General features: G+C 47.8%; 1 protein-coding gene across 6 annotated transcripts in view; it reads right to left on the bottom strand.

Moving 5' to 3' along the window:
- Nucleotides 1–15,577, bottom strand: part of KDM2B (lysine demethylase 2B) — a 118,658-nt gene that overhangs the window by 90,694 nt on the left and 12,387 nt on the right. For all 6 annotated transcript variants that reach the window (XM_070515980.1, XM_044775914.2, XM_070515981.1 and 3 more), the window contains exons 5-6: nucleotides 1,298–1,476; nucleotides 973–1,079 (exon numbers count right to left, since the gene is read on the bottom strand). In XM_070515980.1, coding sequence (XP_070372081.1) covers nucleotides 973–1,079; nucleotides 1,298–1,476 — 286 coding nt within the window. The remainder of the gene's footprint in view (nucleotides 1–972; nucleotides 1,080–1,297; nucleotides 1,477–15,577) is intronic.

The raw sequence follows: 15,577 nt of genomic DNA, 5'->3' as shown, positions 1-15,577 counted from the left end.
AATCTTCCTCAAAAAAAAAAAACAAAACAATCGGTCTCAGGACTTGCTGGTCACATCCCATGTAGTGATTTCCCTGCAATTAGATGTGGCCACTTTCCCAGCCCCACGCCAACCTCCCACTTAAAGGGCACCGTCTAAGGAACATCTGGCGAGTAAGTGCCCTGAGGCTTTCTTTGGGAAAGGTTCTTCTGGATCAGAGGCCCCGGATCTCAAAAGCCAGAAGCAGAGGCTGGCCCTGTGGCATGGTGGTTAAGCTCAGTACACTTCACTTCAGCAGCCCAGGTTCGTGGGTTTGGATCCCAGGCATGGACCTACACCGCTCATCAGCCATGCTGGGTGGTGACCCACATACAAAGTGGAGGAAGACTGGCATAGCTCAGGGCTAATCTTCCTCAAGCAAAAAAAGAGGAAGATTGGCAACAGATGTTAGCTCAGGGAGAATCTTCCTCAGCAAAAAAAAAAAAAAGAAGAAGAAGAAGAACACCAGACCTCTCCCCATCTCTCAACAGAAACAAAGTGTCCATGGTGGGTGGGTCCCACTGAAAACGCCCATGCCCAAGGCATGCTGTCATTTAGAGAGAGCAAACAAATGTTGACAAGAACACACAGGCACTCAGAGAGACAGTTCCATTACTCTCCCTCCTCTTCAGATCACAACCCTCCAGGGAGAGCAAGCAGGAAGGTCAAAGGACCATCTAGATGAAGATTCCAGACCCAGAGCAGAATACAGAGACCCTGCATTCCAGGGAAGCAAGATCCCAACCTGCCCACACCAGGGACCCCCACCCCCTACATGCCAGCAGCACCCCTGTGGGGCTGTGGCCTCGGCCTGGGCTCATTCCTTCAGCTCTGGAGAAGACTGGCTGCAAAGTGATGCTCAAGCCTTCATGGACAGCCAGAGACCCCTTTTCAGGCCCCCCAAGGCTGCGAGTCACCGCCTCCCAGCTCCCGCCGCCAGCCAGGCAGTCTTACTTCTTCACTTTCGGGTACTTCATCTCTGCAATGGCATTCGTGGCTTCTGTCTGCTTCTCCTTCAAGTGCTGGGGCCACATGTTGTCCACCCAGTCCACCAGGTCCACCTGAAAGTCAGACCACCGTCAGAACTTCCTGTCTCTGGGTACTCTTAAGCTGGGCCCTCTCACCAATTCAACCGCTTCCTCCTGCTCCCAACAACCCTCCCACCCTCCCCCAGGGCTGGCACAGGCTGGCCTTGAACCTGTGTAGCAGCAAGAGAGGCAGGGCAAGGAGAGGAGGAGGTGGAAGGTGTCAGGGGAAGGCACCGCGGCCAGGGGCCTACCACAGTCGGACGCTTGACCAAGTGCTCCAGCTTGGTGTGGCTGAACTCGAGGCTGATGACGTTGTACAGCTTGTCCCGCTGAGCCTCGGGCGTCTCATAGTACCGCACAAACTGGGACATGCTCATCTCCGTGCCCTTCTGGGTGTTCACATCCATCACGTCCACCAGCCGCCGGCTACCTGGGGGCAGAATGCACACGCTGGTGGCTCCTGCCGGCTTGGGGTCCAGATCCCACTTGGGAGCCTCCAAACAAAACCTCCTCCTCCTCTAGGGTTTCCCATACGCCTCAGCCCTACACCACATCTGCTCAATTACCTCATCTTGCTGCTTTTCTTACTGAACCTCTCTCCAATCCGTCTGCTTCCCTGCAACACCACGGCCTCCACTCAAGTCCAGTCCACCATTACTACTCTACCAGGTGGCCTCAAGAGCTTCCTAAGGGGTCTCCAACTATCCCCTCCTACCCATCCTCCACACTGCTTTCTAAAACAGAGACCATATACAGACACTCCTCTCTCTGCTTAAAACCTTCCATGGCTCCCCACTGCCTACCGAAGAATCCCTTAGCACGGTATCAAGGCCTTTCTGCTTATTCATAGCACCAGGACAGTGCTTATCTCTGTAGATAACTAGTTGTTTAGTAATCTCCCTCCCTAGTCTGTGAGGCCAGGAAAGTTACTTGACTTCTCTGAACTTCCTTGTCTTCATCTTGCTGTCTCTTCTGATAGGCTAGTTGGGAGGATTAAATCAGACGAAGTACTCCAGATGCAGTGGCACAGTGTCTGGTACACAAATGAATGGGTCCCCCGTCATTCCCGAGCACTAATTGCAATTCCCTGAATATTGTGTTTCTTTGTCCACTTTGCTGTCTTTCTTCCCTACTACTCTGTAGTCATCGTGAGAGCAGGAGTCTTGTCTGTCTTGCTCAATATTCTATCCCAAGTACATGGAACAAAGCCTGGCACATAGTGGGAGGTCAGCAAACACTCGTGGAACAAACAAAAGATGAATGTTGGCTGCCCTGTACAGCACGTGACACGTGACTTCTCATACGCAGGCCCGCCAAAGCACAGAGGATGAGGGCCCTTCTCAGCAAAGGCCCGACTTTCATCCCAGCAGCAGGCTGCGTGCCTCTCACGGCTTCCCAGAGAGCGGGGAACAGCTCTGGACCAGAGACAGGAACCTCCAGTGCTAGCCCTGGGGCCACCGCTGATTAAACCCTGGAGGAAATCATGACCCTTCACGGCCTCTGCTCCTCATCTCTAAAATGGAAACAACAATGGCTCCAGAACTCCAGCCAAGGTGCGAGAACCACCAAAGCTAAGTGGAAGTACTCGGAAAGTGGAGAAGGCAGACACAAAGCAGATTGCCAAATCCGTGGTGATTGATGAGGAAAGCTGGCACCTCCTGTCTGTTAGGACTCAAAATAAGCATCATGACTGCAACGAGACGCCCACCATCTGGTAAGGAAAGATCCCAATTCCTCATTAGCTCAGTGACAAATACACAGTCCATGGAGACTCAGAAACGTGGAAACCAGGGGAAAAAAAAGCAAAGAAAAGAATAGGGAGCAGGGGATCACCTTGTTCAAAGCTACCCAGCAGCAAAGACTAAACTAAGAACAGTCAGCAGACGACAGCCCGAGGGCCAAAGCCGGTCCACCGCCCGTTTTTACATGGCCTTAAATGGCCTACATACGACCTAAGAAAGGTTTTCACATTTTTAAGTGGTGGGGGGGGACATCAAAAGAAGAAGAATATTTTGTGATGTGAAAATTCTATGAAACTCAAATTTCCAGTCCATACATAGTTTTACTAGCACACAGCCCCACTCAGTTCACGTACCACCTCTGGCTCCTTCCACGCCCCCACTGCTGAGCTGAGGAGTTCACAGAGACGGAATGGCCGGCAGAACGTGCAAAACCTACTTTCTGCACCTCCACGGAGAAAGGCCGGCGACCCTTAAACCGGCCCAAATCTTCATGGAACTCACACACTGATGTGAGCCATATTCCCATCTGGTTCGTCGCTACACACTCAGCTCTGTGCACAGAGCCTGCCCCACAACAGGCCCCATAAAAGGCCCACGGTCAATATTTGTTGAATAAATACACAGTGCTTTTCACATAGTAGGAAGTGAAGGATAAAAGTAATCCCCTAAGCGCGCAGGACAACTTGGGTGTTACTATCTTTTGGGTTCAATATCTAATCTTCACAACCACTCCAGAAGCTGGGTAGGACTGTCCCCACCTTACAGATGAGGAAACCAAGGTCGAGAGACGATGTGAGTGGCTCAGGGGCCCCAGAGCATACTCTTTCTACCCATGAGAACAGTTAACACTGAGCGCTCGAGCACAGGCAAGCTCTCCACCCAGGTTATCTTCATTGTGTTGACAGTTCTGGGAGGCAGAACGTCGACCACAGTATACACAGTCGATGGATGAGAAACTGAGGCTTGGACAACGAACTTGCCCCTAAATGCCCAGTTAGTGAGCAGAAGAGCTGGGATTTGAAGCCAATTCCATCTAATACCGAAGCCCAGGCTCATATCCCCTCTCCTATCCCCGACCCCTGCCCTGAATCTTGATCATGTGCCAAGGTTGAAAAATGATCCCGGCCTTCAGTGGCTGGCTCCGAACCCAGTGGTGGATCCTGGGAAGCCTCAGGGTCGTGGGAGAACAGCTTTGTTTTTGAGTCAGGAGTGCAGATCCACCAGGGGGCATCCCTGAACTTTGCTGGAAATTCTGGCCGTGTTCTAGGCAAGTGCTGGCTCCTTCCTTACCAGGGCTCCTGGAACAGGTGGGCTCTGCTCAGCTTTTCTGGAATGCCCACCTGGCAGAGGCCCTGCTGTTAGAGTGGGGGAGGTGGGAGGAGAACAGGCACCCAAGCCCTCCTCACTCTCCGCCTGCATCCTGCCTCCCTCTGCCTCTCTTCCCTAACCTTGCTTCCGGCACGTCTGCGAAGCCCCCTGTTGGGCAGGTAGGAGATGGGATAACGGACTCGAAAATCACAGTCAGCACAGAAGGCCCAGGGCTGCGCCGCCCCTGTCAGCACTATGCAGTGGTTAAGCTAAGACTTCATGGGTTCAAACCTCAGCTGAGCCTCAGGCCCCAGTTTCTCTGAGTATCAGTTTCCCCATCTGTAACAGGAGGACAAAAAAGGTAGCCAGCCAATGGGGTTGTCCTGAAACTTATGAGATAATGCACATAAAACACTTCCAAAGGGGCTGGCCCTGTGGCTGAGTGGTTAAGTGTGAGTGCTCCGCTTCTGCGACCCAGGGCAAGTTCGAATCCTGGGTGTGGACATGGCACTGCTCATTGGGCCAAGTTGAGGCGGTGTCCCACACGCCACAGCTAGAAGGACCTACAACTAGAATATACAACTATGTATTGGGGGTTTGGGGGAGAAAAAGCAGAAAAAAAAAGATTGGCAACAGTTGTTAGCTCAGGTGCCAATCTTTAAAAAAAAAACCAACCCTTCCAAGAAGTGCCTACAGGTAGGTGGTGTTACCCAATCAGCCAATTTCATCTATAATTATAGGTGGAGAGAGGGAGGCGGTGGAAAGTCAGAGCCAGTGAAATCTCTGCCAGCCAGTCCAGTGGACTGACGGCTTAAGATCCTAAAATGTAGTCAGGACAGCTAATGGGTGAGGGGTTTTTATGGGTAGTGATAAAAATGTTTAAAAACTGACTGTGGTGATGGTTACACAACTCCAGGAACAGACAAAAAAAACACTGAATTGTATACTTTTTTTTTTTTTAGAGATTTTATTTTTCCTTTTTTCTCCCAAAGCCCCAGTACATAGTTGTGTATTTTTAGTTGTGGGTCCTTCTAGAAAGTTGTGGCATGTGGGATGCTGCCTCAGCATGGCTTGATGAGTGGTGCCATGTCCGTGCCCAGGAACCGAACCGGCGAAACCCTGGGCCGCTGAAGTGGAGCTCCTGAACTTAACCACTCAGCCATGGGGCCGGCCCCTGAATTGTATACTTTATTTATTTTTTTTTTTTTGAGGAAGATTAGCCCTGAGCTAACATCTACTGCCAATGCTCCTCTTTTTGCTGAGGAAGACTGGCCCTGAGCTAACATCCATGCCCATCTTCCTCTACTTTATATGTGGGACACCTACCACAGCATAGCTTGCCAAGCAGTGCTGTGTCCACACCCGGGATCCGAACTGGCGAACCACGGGCCGCCAAAGCAGAACCTGAGAACTTAACCGCTGCGCCACCGGGCCGGCCCCTAAATTGTATACTTTAAATGGGTGAATTATATGGTATGTGAAGTATATCTCAATAAAGCTATTTAAAAAAAAACAAACCTCAAGCTCTAAATGACCAAGAAAGTTGGGTTTTTCTAAACGCATTTTTTTCTGAGGGCCAGCCCAGTGGCCGAGTGGTTAAGTTCGTGCTCTCTGCTTCAGCCGCCCATGGCTTCGCTGGTTCGGATCCTGGGTGCAGACATGGCACCGCTCATCAGGCCACGCTGAGGCAGCATCCCACATGCCACAACTAGAAGGACCCACAACTAAGAATATACAACTATATACCAGGGGGCTTTGGGGAAAAAAAGGAAAAATAAAATCTTTTAAAAAAAAGTATTTTTTTCTTTCAAACGTCTTAAAAATCATGTAAGTTATTCAGCCAAAAGGAATAAGAACTGACACCTGCTATAACATGGAGGCACCTCAAAACATGATGCTCAGTGAAAGAAGCCAGACACAAATGGGCAGATACTGCATGATGCCATTTATATGCAACGTCCACAACAGGTAAATCCATAGAGATGAAAAGTAGCGAGTGGTTGCCAGGGGCTGGGCGGAGGGGAAATGGGAGTGACCACTGATGGGTACGAGTTTCCTTTCAGGGTGATGAAAATGTTCCAGAACTAGAGTGAGGTGATGGTTGTACAACCTCGTGAACTAGCAGAAGCGACGGTTGCACAACATTGTGAATGCCCTAAATGCCATCGAATTGTTCACTTTAAAATCGTTTATGTTGTTATGTGAATTTCACTTCAATCATTATTTTTTTAAAAAAGCAACGGAAGACATTATTTTAAATCTCATCTACTTCCTCCACTCTGCTGGAACAAGAACTTCATTTCTTCCGCTTCTCGCTCTCTTCTTTTACCTGTTTCTTGCGTGTGAGTCTCCTCTCCTCACAGCTCAGGCACTTGGGCCACAGACTCTTTCAGCCCAAGTATGGGTGGCCCCCCAAAAAGAGTTATCTTCCTAGAACCTAGGAATAGGATCTTATTGGGAAAAAGTGTCTTTGCAGAGGTAATTAAGGTAAGGATCTTGAGACGAGATCATCCTGGACTTAGGGTGGGCCCTAAATCCAATGACAAGTGTCCTTAAAAGAAGGTAACGTGGGGCTAGCCCAGTGGTGCAGCGGTTAAGTTCACACATTCCGCTTCGGCAGCCAGGGGTTCACTGGTTCGGATCCCAGGTGTGGACATGGCACCTCTCGGCAAACCATGCTGTGGTAGGCACCCCACATATAAAGTAGAGGAAGATGGGCACGGGTGTTAGCTCAGGGCCAATCTTCCTCAGCAAAAAGAGGAGGATTGGCAATAGTTAGCTCAGGGCTAATCTTCCTCAAAAAAAAAAAAAGAAGAAGGTTACGTGTAGACAGAGGCAGAGATGCAGAGATTGGAGTGATGCGTCTACTGGCCAAGGAATACCAAAAGCTGGAGGAGGCAAGGAAGGATTCTCCCTCAGGGCCTCCAGAAGGAACCGATGCTGCCAACAGCTTGATTACGGATTTCTGACCTCTGAAACTGAGAGTAAATTTCTGTGGCTTTAAGCCACGTAGTTTGTGATACTCCATTATGGCCACCCCAGGAAACAATACAAGACAATGGTCACCCTGGAGGTGGGAGGGTCACACTGGAGCTTCTAAGGAATTGCAATACTTCCTAACCTGGGTGGCAGGTGTTCATTTTATAATCTTTTTGTTTGTTTGTTTTTTGTCTTTTGGGTTTTTTTTTAGGAAGATTAGTCCTGAGCTAACATCTGCTGCCAATCATCCTCTTTTTGCTGAAGAAGATTGGCTCTGAGCTAATATCTACACCCATCTTCCTCTATTTTATATGTGGGATACCTGCCACAACATGGCTTGATAAGTGATGATGCATAGGTCCTTGCCTGGGACCCAAACTGGCATGCCCCAGGCCACAGAAGCAGAGCGCACGAACCTAACCACTATGCCACCAGACAAGCCCCTATAATCTTTCTTTAAACTTCTTGGCATATATAATATATTTCACATACATCCCCCCCAAAAAAGATGGATCCAAGGACTCATGTTTCAGATTCCAGTCTTCACAGCATAAGATCTTTAGGCCAGCTATCCCAGTGTTCTCATCTGAAACCTGGAACTAAAACCACCTATCTCAAAAAAAAGCTATGAAAAAAAAATTTAACTAAAATTTTTTTAAAACATTCAGACAGTTAATTCTGGAGGCAAATGAAAGACCTTTAATTAAGGGCACCAAATGTGCCCCACCTCTCAGCGTAGAGAAGTTAAAGATCTGTATACAAGCCACAGCTTCCCCTCCTTGCCCATCTCAAACAAGACTGGATAAGCCCCTTCTCTTTCAGAACAACTCTGACTCACCAACCTGATTCTCAACTTGCACAACAGAACTAATGGGCAATAAATATACAATTCTGACGACCCCAAAATGGCAGGTCATCATCTCAATGTTATTCTATAAAGTTGGTATCATGTTTGATGCCAACTTATATACAACCCAAATCAAAGAAGACGATAATTAAAAGATTTCCCAAAAAAATGGCAAATCTAATTCTAAAAAGTCTTCTTAAAGGAGTATATTTATCCATTTTTATTAGCATATATGATAGACATATGTGATACACATATAATGCATGTAACAAATGTGTATATAAATATATCATATAAGCAAGCATTAATATAGATATGTATATAATATATATATGTACATTTAGAAAAGCTCTTTAGGGGCCAGTCCCACGGCCAAGTGGTTAAGTTCGCGCGCTCCACTTCAGCAGCCCAGGGTTTCGCCGGTTCGGATCCTGGGCACAGACATGGCGCTGTTCATGAAGCCATACTGAGGCGGCATCCCACATGCCACAACTAGAAGGACCCACAACTAAAAATACACAACTACGTATCAGGGGGCTTTGGGGAGAAAAAGGAAAAACAAAATCTTTAAAAAAAAAAAGAAAAGAAAAGCTCTTTAAAAGAAATTAGATGTCATCTATTCAGTTATTCATGGTTAGTACACAGCAGTGTAAAAATCACTGATATTTTTAAGACACATAACACCTTCCTTGCAGGACATATATATAGGCACATGTAATTGTGATTAAAATTTGGGCACAAGTGTGTTTTCAAACACGTATATACCTTGTATATATCAAGATACTTGCCTTTGTAAGACAGCTGATGCAACACTTGTAAGCTCATTTAATCCCATGTGTGTATATACACACACACACACATATATCTCCCACTCACTTGTATAAATATATTGATCTATAAATTATCATTTTCTTTTTTTTTTTAAAGATTGTCACCTGAGCTAACAACTGTGGCCAGTCTTTTTTTTTTTTTTTCTGCTTTATCCCCCCAAATCCCCCCTGGTACATGGTTGTATATCCTAGTTGCAGGTCCTTCCACTTGTGGCATATGGGACACCGCCTCAACGTGGCCTGACGAGCGGTGCCATGTCCGCGCCCAGGATCCGAACCAGCGAAACCCTAGGCCGCCGCAGCGGAGAGCGCGAACTTAACCACTTGGCCACTGGGCCGCCCCCTATAAATTATCATTTTCATTCTTAGTCCAAATGTAGACAAAATAAAAAGCATCTGAGATTCATTATCATTTGGTAAATGCAAGAATAAATGACAAATCATGTTTTGTGCAAAAGAGACACAGCTTTAAAATAATTTAGTTTAACAGTATCATTTAGTTACTAGGACGTAGTAATTTGCAAAATTATACCTTAACACTCTGAAAATGTTATTTACTTCGCATATGTCAAGGTATTAAAAAAAATAAAACTAGTATGGGGAAAAATTTCAATAGTAATTTTTAAAATAGGTAAGTAAAAATTTAAAATTAAATTAAAAAAAAAACGTTGTGGGGGGCTGGCCCCGTGGCCGAGTGGTTAAGTTCGCGTGCTCCACTGCAGTGGCCCAGGGTTTCGCAGGTTCGGATCCTGGGCGTGGACATGGCACCGCTCATCAGGCTGTGTTGAGGCGACGTCCCACATGCCACAACTAGAAGGAGCTGCAACTAAGATATACAACTATGTACCAGGGGGATTTGGGGAGATAAAGCAGGAAAAAAAAAAAGTTGTGGGATTAACCGAGATGACCCCTATAAAATGCTGGAGACACAGAAAGCATGACCTAAGTTGGCTCTCTCCTCACCCGGCCTGATCCCAGTCCCCTCTATCCTGCTAACAGACTTTAGTACCCACTTGTCTCGAGGGCTGTTGTAGGTTGAATTGTGTTCCCCAAAAACATATGTTCAAGTCTTAACCCCTGATACCTGTGAATGTGACCTTATTCGGAAATAGGGTCTTTGCAGATGAGATCAAGCTAAAAACGAGGTCAGATTGGATTAGGGTGGGCCCTTAGCCAAGGACTGGTGTCCTTATAAAACAAGAGAAATTTGGACAGAAACACCAGAGGGAACACATCCGTGTAGAGACGGAAGCAAAGACTGGAGCGCTGCATCTACAAGCCAAGGAACGCCAAGGAAGCCAGCAACCAGCAGAAGCTGCAAGAGGCAAGGCAGGATCCTCTCTAGAGCCTTCAGAGAGAGCTCGGCCCTGCCAACACCTGGAGTTCAGACTTTCGGCCTCCAGAACCGTGAGAGAATAAACTACTGTGGTTTTAAGCCTCTCGGTTTGTGGTACTTTGTTATAGCAGCCTGAGGAAAAAACACAAGGGCCAATGAGAGAATTACTGGGTGAACCTAGATACATGGCTCCATAAATGTCAGATCTGAAGCAGGGAAGGCCCCTGGCCTCCCCCACGGCGCTAGTACAAGCTGTCACAGGACAGACACTCTGTATAAATAACCTGGGTAATTTGCCTAGTGGCTTCACAAAGAGAAAATGTCATCCTCGATGACATCATATCATTTCATCCTAAATACTAGATTTCTTTGTCTACTTGTTTCTTGTCTTTCTCCCCTACTACTCCGTAAATGCTGCAAGGGCAGGAGACTTGTCTGTCTTGCCCACTATTCTATCCTGAGTATCTAGAATGGAGGGCCTGGCACATAGCGGGATCTCAGTAAATACTTGTGGAATGAATAAACAAATGTTGGATGCTATTCACTTTTATGTCCTGTGCAGCAGGTGACATGTGACTTCACATACAAATGACAGTTAACCTGAAGAAATGACCGGGAGGTGGTTATGTGTAAGCTCCCCACCAGGGAAGATGATTCCCCCAACCCGGAAAATATCTGGAAGTCCTGAGCAGTCAGGAACCCCAGCCCTGGGACAACCGTCACTGATCGCAGAAGGAAAGGTCTATTTTCACTTTTTTGAGCACTAACCAGACTTCCAGCCCCCGCCCTCCATCACAATGCCCAGGGCTCCCTATGCACTCTCACTTCCCTCTGCTCTTAGTCAGTTGCAGGTCCCCAGCTGACCCCACCTCAGACTGCTCCGCCCACAGATGAAAAGGGAAGTCAGGACTCGGGTGGTTAGAGCAGTGAGGAGCAGCTGGAGCCGATGTGGGGGAGGGGAGCATGCAGGGAAGAGGCCCAAGGGTGGGAGAGGCCGAGTGGCTGTATTAGGAGCGGAAGGCTAGGGCACTTAGTTCTAAGAATAGCTTATTTGGTGTGCAGGGAGCTCTATCCAGCTCCCCAGGTGTCCTGGAAGCCACAGTCTGTGGGAGGGGTGGGAGTGAGAGTGGAGGGAGGTGGAAGAGAAGTCAGGTCTCCTAGGTGCCTGGGCTCCATAAACCCCCAGGGAAACACAAATGTACCAGTAACCAGAAAACTCAGTCCTGCTGGGTTCTGGCCCCCAGGTGACAGTGAGAAATGCATAAACAATAGCATACTGCCTAGGGAGGCAGAAGGACACTGGTAGAGGTGACCACTGTGGCTTAGGAGTCTAGCCCATCCGAGATAAGGACCAGCTCTAAACCAAACAGCAGATGAGGGGAATTTTCTCTCCATAGATGTAACCCAGTCACTAAATGACAAAGGAATGACAGAATTAGACCATCACCACTTTGCAACCCTTAATAAACTAACGGAGCTAGACATCAAAGATCAATGGTTGCTAACATCAGAGAGAGAGATGATCTGACATTACGTGCCTTCTGATAGAAACACAGAACACCATCTACGAAGTTAGTCTTGCCAGAAAAAATGAATGAACAAATGAATGAATGTGTGCATTTTTGTGTCTTGAGAGAGACCCTAATTCTGATCAAGTGTCTACATCCAACTAGCAATTTACAGGAACTACAGAGGACAGAGGAAGAAATTAAACTACTCCCAGGAAATGCCATTGGCAAAATCCAGAAAATGGAAAACTCTACAGATCAAACAACCCAAATCTTCAGATTGGAGGGAAATGGAGGGAGAAGCCAGAGATTGTAAGAGACTTAAAAGGCATCTCAGCCAGTCCCAACACAAGGACCATATTTACATTCTGATTCATATGACTGTCAAAAAAAAAAAAGAAAGAATGTAATATTTATGATATACATGAAACAACTGGAAATTTGAAGAATGAATTGAGTATTTACTAATTTTAAGGAATTATAGTCTTTAAAAAATAAAGTATGATAATGCTACTGTAATTATGTTTTTAAAAATCCCTTCCCAGGGCCAGCCCCGTGGCATAGTGGTTGAGTTACGAGCACGCTGCTTCAGCAGCCCAGGGTTTGCAGGTTCGGATCCCAGGCACAGACCTACTCCACTCGTCAGCCATGCTGTGGCCACAACCCACATACAAAGTGGAGGGAGAGTGGCACAGATGGTAGCTCAGGGTGAATCTTCCTCAGCAAAAAAAAACAAAATCCCTTCTCATTTGGAACTATATACTGAAAACTTTGTGAATAAAATGGTATGATGTCTGGATATGCTTCAAATATTGCGGGAGAGGAAGAAGCGGATGGGGCATGGAAGGGGCCAGACCACAGATTGATGGGTGTTGGGGCTGGGTGAGGAGTGCATGGGAATTCATTATACTTTGTCTACTCTTGTTACTTTTTAAAATTCTCTCCAATAAAAAGTATTTTCATAAATCCCAGCCCTGTTACTAGCTAAGTCGCTTCAGGGGACTCATCTACCCTTTCGAGACTTAGAGAGTCCTTATTTGTAAAGGGGGCCCATTAATGTAAGAGAGCCTAACATGGTATCTGCCACATGGTAGGGTCTGTAACACACTTAGCCACAAGCCACTGAGCAGGTCTGAGGCTTGGACAGAAGCATGAGGTTCTAAATACAAACTAAGGTGCTGTCGCAATCAGACAGAAAGGGAAAGGGAACTCCTTCTTCCCGTATGTGGACTTCTCAGGCACCTCGATTTTAACCCTGAAACCACAGCCCCCATCTGGGCTCTATTCTTCTCACTTGAAGAACCACACTGGAGGCACGGGTGCCCGACTGGTTCCTCAGTCAGCGATGACCCACAGGAGGCCAGAGAATGAGCAGTGGGGGCCCGAAGGGCAGCCGGGACACTGCCAAGAGCCATGGACTGAGCTCAAGTCCCGGCCACCCTGACTGACCCTGCTCTAGACTTGAGCTACCTCGTGTGGAAAGACAGGAAGAAGCTGACCTTTATACTTTTTATCGTTGCCACAGAACTCTTTCATCAAACAGAGGCTTTGACAAGAGCCAAATGCATAAATAAAAACAAGCAGCTCAGGCTGAAGGGGGAAGGGGGGCGCTCAGAATTCAGACCCGGATTCCTGGGATTTCCTTTCGAAAACCACTGCGTTAGGTCAGTTGTAGGTCCTCTTTCAGGGTCGACACACTGATTTTCAGCCTAGTTCTTAAATACTCAGATCAGACCCCCTAAACGTGAACTAGAGGGAAGCAGAAGGAGGAAGAGACCGAGAGGCTCGCCTGAGGGTCACTGGGGACACTTGGGGTCTGCCAGTCCCTTTCTGTTTGAGCTGGGAGATTAAGAATCGGTGCTCCATCTTCTCAGGTTCCCAGTCTGATCTGCTACTGGTGGCCAAGGGGAGCGGGGCACAAGTGGCCAGTCTCCAAGCAGGAAGCTCAGCACCAGAGGAGGCAGGTGCCCCACGGGACAGAAGGGACAGATCAGTGCTAAGAATGGAATGTGGCCTTCCAAGCTTTGGGGAGCAGCCACACCTGGAGCAGGTGACAGAACAAGCTGCTCCTTGGAACCTGCCAGGGATCTACAGCACTGGAACTCTCGGGCTCTTGAAGTCACTGGGTTACAGGAGAAATCTTCCACATGGGAGCGGTGCCGGGCGTTCCTAACTAGGCCGTCAGCTCAGCCCTCCTCCCTTCCTCGCTCCCCTCCCTCCTCCCCTCCCTCCAGTCTCATTGGTTCTCTGGGCTCACAGGCTACGCACATCCAACAAATTCCAGCAGCAGAAATTAATCCACGGCCCCATGGCCCTTGCTTTGAAGGCTCCATCAGTCAGCTCCAAGAGCCATGGGCTCCAGCCAGGAGGAGGCCACTGAAAGTCACCTTGAAGGCTACTAGAAAGCACACATGGCCACTGACCCCAAACTGCCCCTGAGCCTGCTCTTCAGAGAGTGCACACAACTGCCCCCTCATCATCACTCTGGAGCCTTGTCTATCATCCTCAAGTTTCGGGACTGGTTTATTCTGCTCCTTGGGAGTAGCTCCTCATCCACCTCACAGAGACAGTGTTTCTCAGTGAGAGTGTTGGCCACGGTTCAAATCCCGCCCCGCTATTTCCTAGCAGTGAGGCCTCAGGTCTGTCCCCGAACCTCTCCAAGACTCAGTTTCCTCATCTGTAAAGTTGAGCTAATAGGACCCGCCTAGTGAATTATTGAAAGCACTTTGTAAACTTAGAAGCAGGGGTCCTATTGAGGCCACGGACTCAAAGTGGAGGTGCAAGGTGTAGCAAAGAGAGGGCCCAGGGCTGAGAGTCACTGCACGACTTGGACCCAATCTCTTCCAAGATCTGGGCCTCGGTTTCCTCACTGCGAAATAAGAAGATGCTTGCAAGGGTCCCCAGGTTTTCCTTGAACACGAATATCTTCTGGCTTCTCACCTTGGCACCTTAACAACTCTTGCCAGGACAGATCCAGGGTCCTCTGCACCCTGGGCTCATGACCCTGACCCTCATGGAGAGATGGGCGTAAGATACAAACCCAGACTCACAAATCAGGGCTAAACTCAATCAGACAAGAAAATCCAAAAAGACACCCAAGCCAACATCAACAAAGCTTTCTGATTAGGAGATGCCGAGAGCCAGCCCCAGTTCCATGCAGAAGTTGGGAGAATGGCTCTACGGTCGGACGGATACAGGCATAAATCTCAGCTCTTTCACGCACTAGCTATTGGACTGTGGACAAGTCACTGAGCCTCAGTTTTAACATCTATAAAACGGGGATAGTGATAAATAGGGCTTTATGTGGATCACATGAAATAATATAGGTGAGGTCCCTGGCTTATAATAAGATCTCAGTAAACAGCAGCTAATGCTATTATTTCTATTCTAAGGAGCTCCCCCACGGGAGAACGATTCCTATTAGGCAAACAATGGGAAGAAGCAAGTATAGTCCCCTAGGCCCCAGCACTATCAAGATTTTTATTTCAGAGCACTAGCTTTCCAGGAAAAGAGAAACAGAACAAATCACAGAGGTGGGTGTTCATCTTGAAGAGAAGACACACCTGAGAACATAACAGAACCCCTCTGAAACCCTCCTCGCTTGGGGGCTCATGATCGTCAGCTCTCCTGACTTCAGGCACCTTCCCCTCCATGCATTTCCATCTGTCCTGCCAGGTGGCTGCCCCCGCGCCTGTCCAACTGGACTTCTCTTCTGAGCTCAAATTCAACGTGGCTGGAACTGAACTCATCTACCGCCCCTCCCCCGACAGGTCTACTTTTCCCCTGGGGTTCTGTTACAAGCATCATCTCCCAATCGCTGAAATTCAAACCTATATTTGAATCTGATGTGCTGTCTACTAGCAAGTCACCTCTCTCCAGGCCTCAGTTTTTCCCACCTGTGAAATGGGAAAGCAAGACTAGAAGAGTTCTAAGAACTCTTCCAGAGTTTAAAATTTTAAAAGCCTATGATTTTAAATCAAC

This window comes from Equus asinus, chromosome 8 (genome assembly GCF_041296235.1).
Source record: "Equus asinus isolate D_3611 breed Donkey chromosome 8, EquAss-T2T_v2, whole genome shotgun sequence".
Taxonomy (NCBI): Eukaryota; Metazoa; Chordata; class Mammalia; order Perissodactyla; family Equidae; genus Equus; species Equus asinus.
The sequence above is the reverse complement of the archived record's forward strand: the minus strand, read 5'-3'. Positions and strand labels throughout refer to the sequence as shown.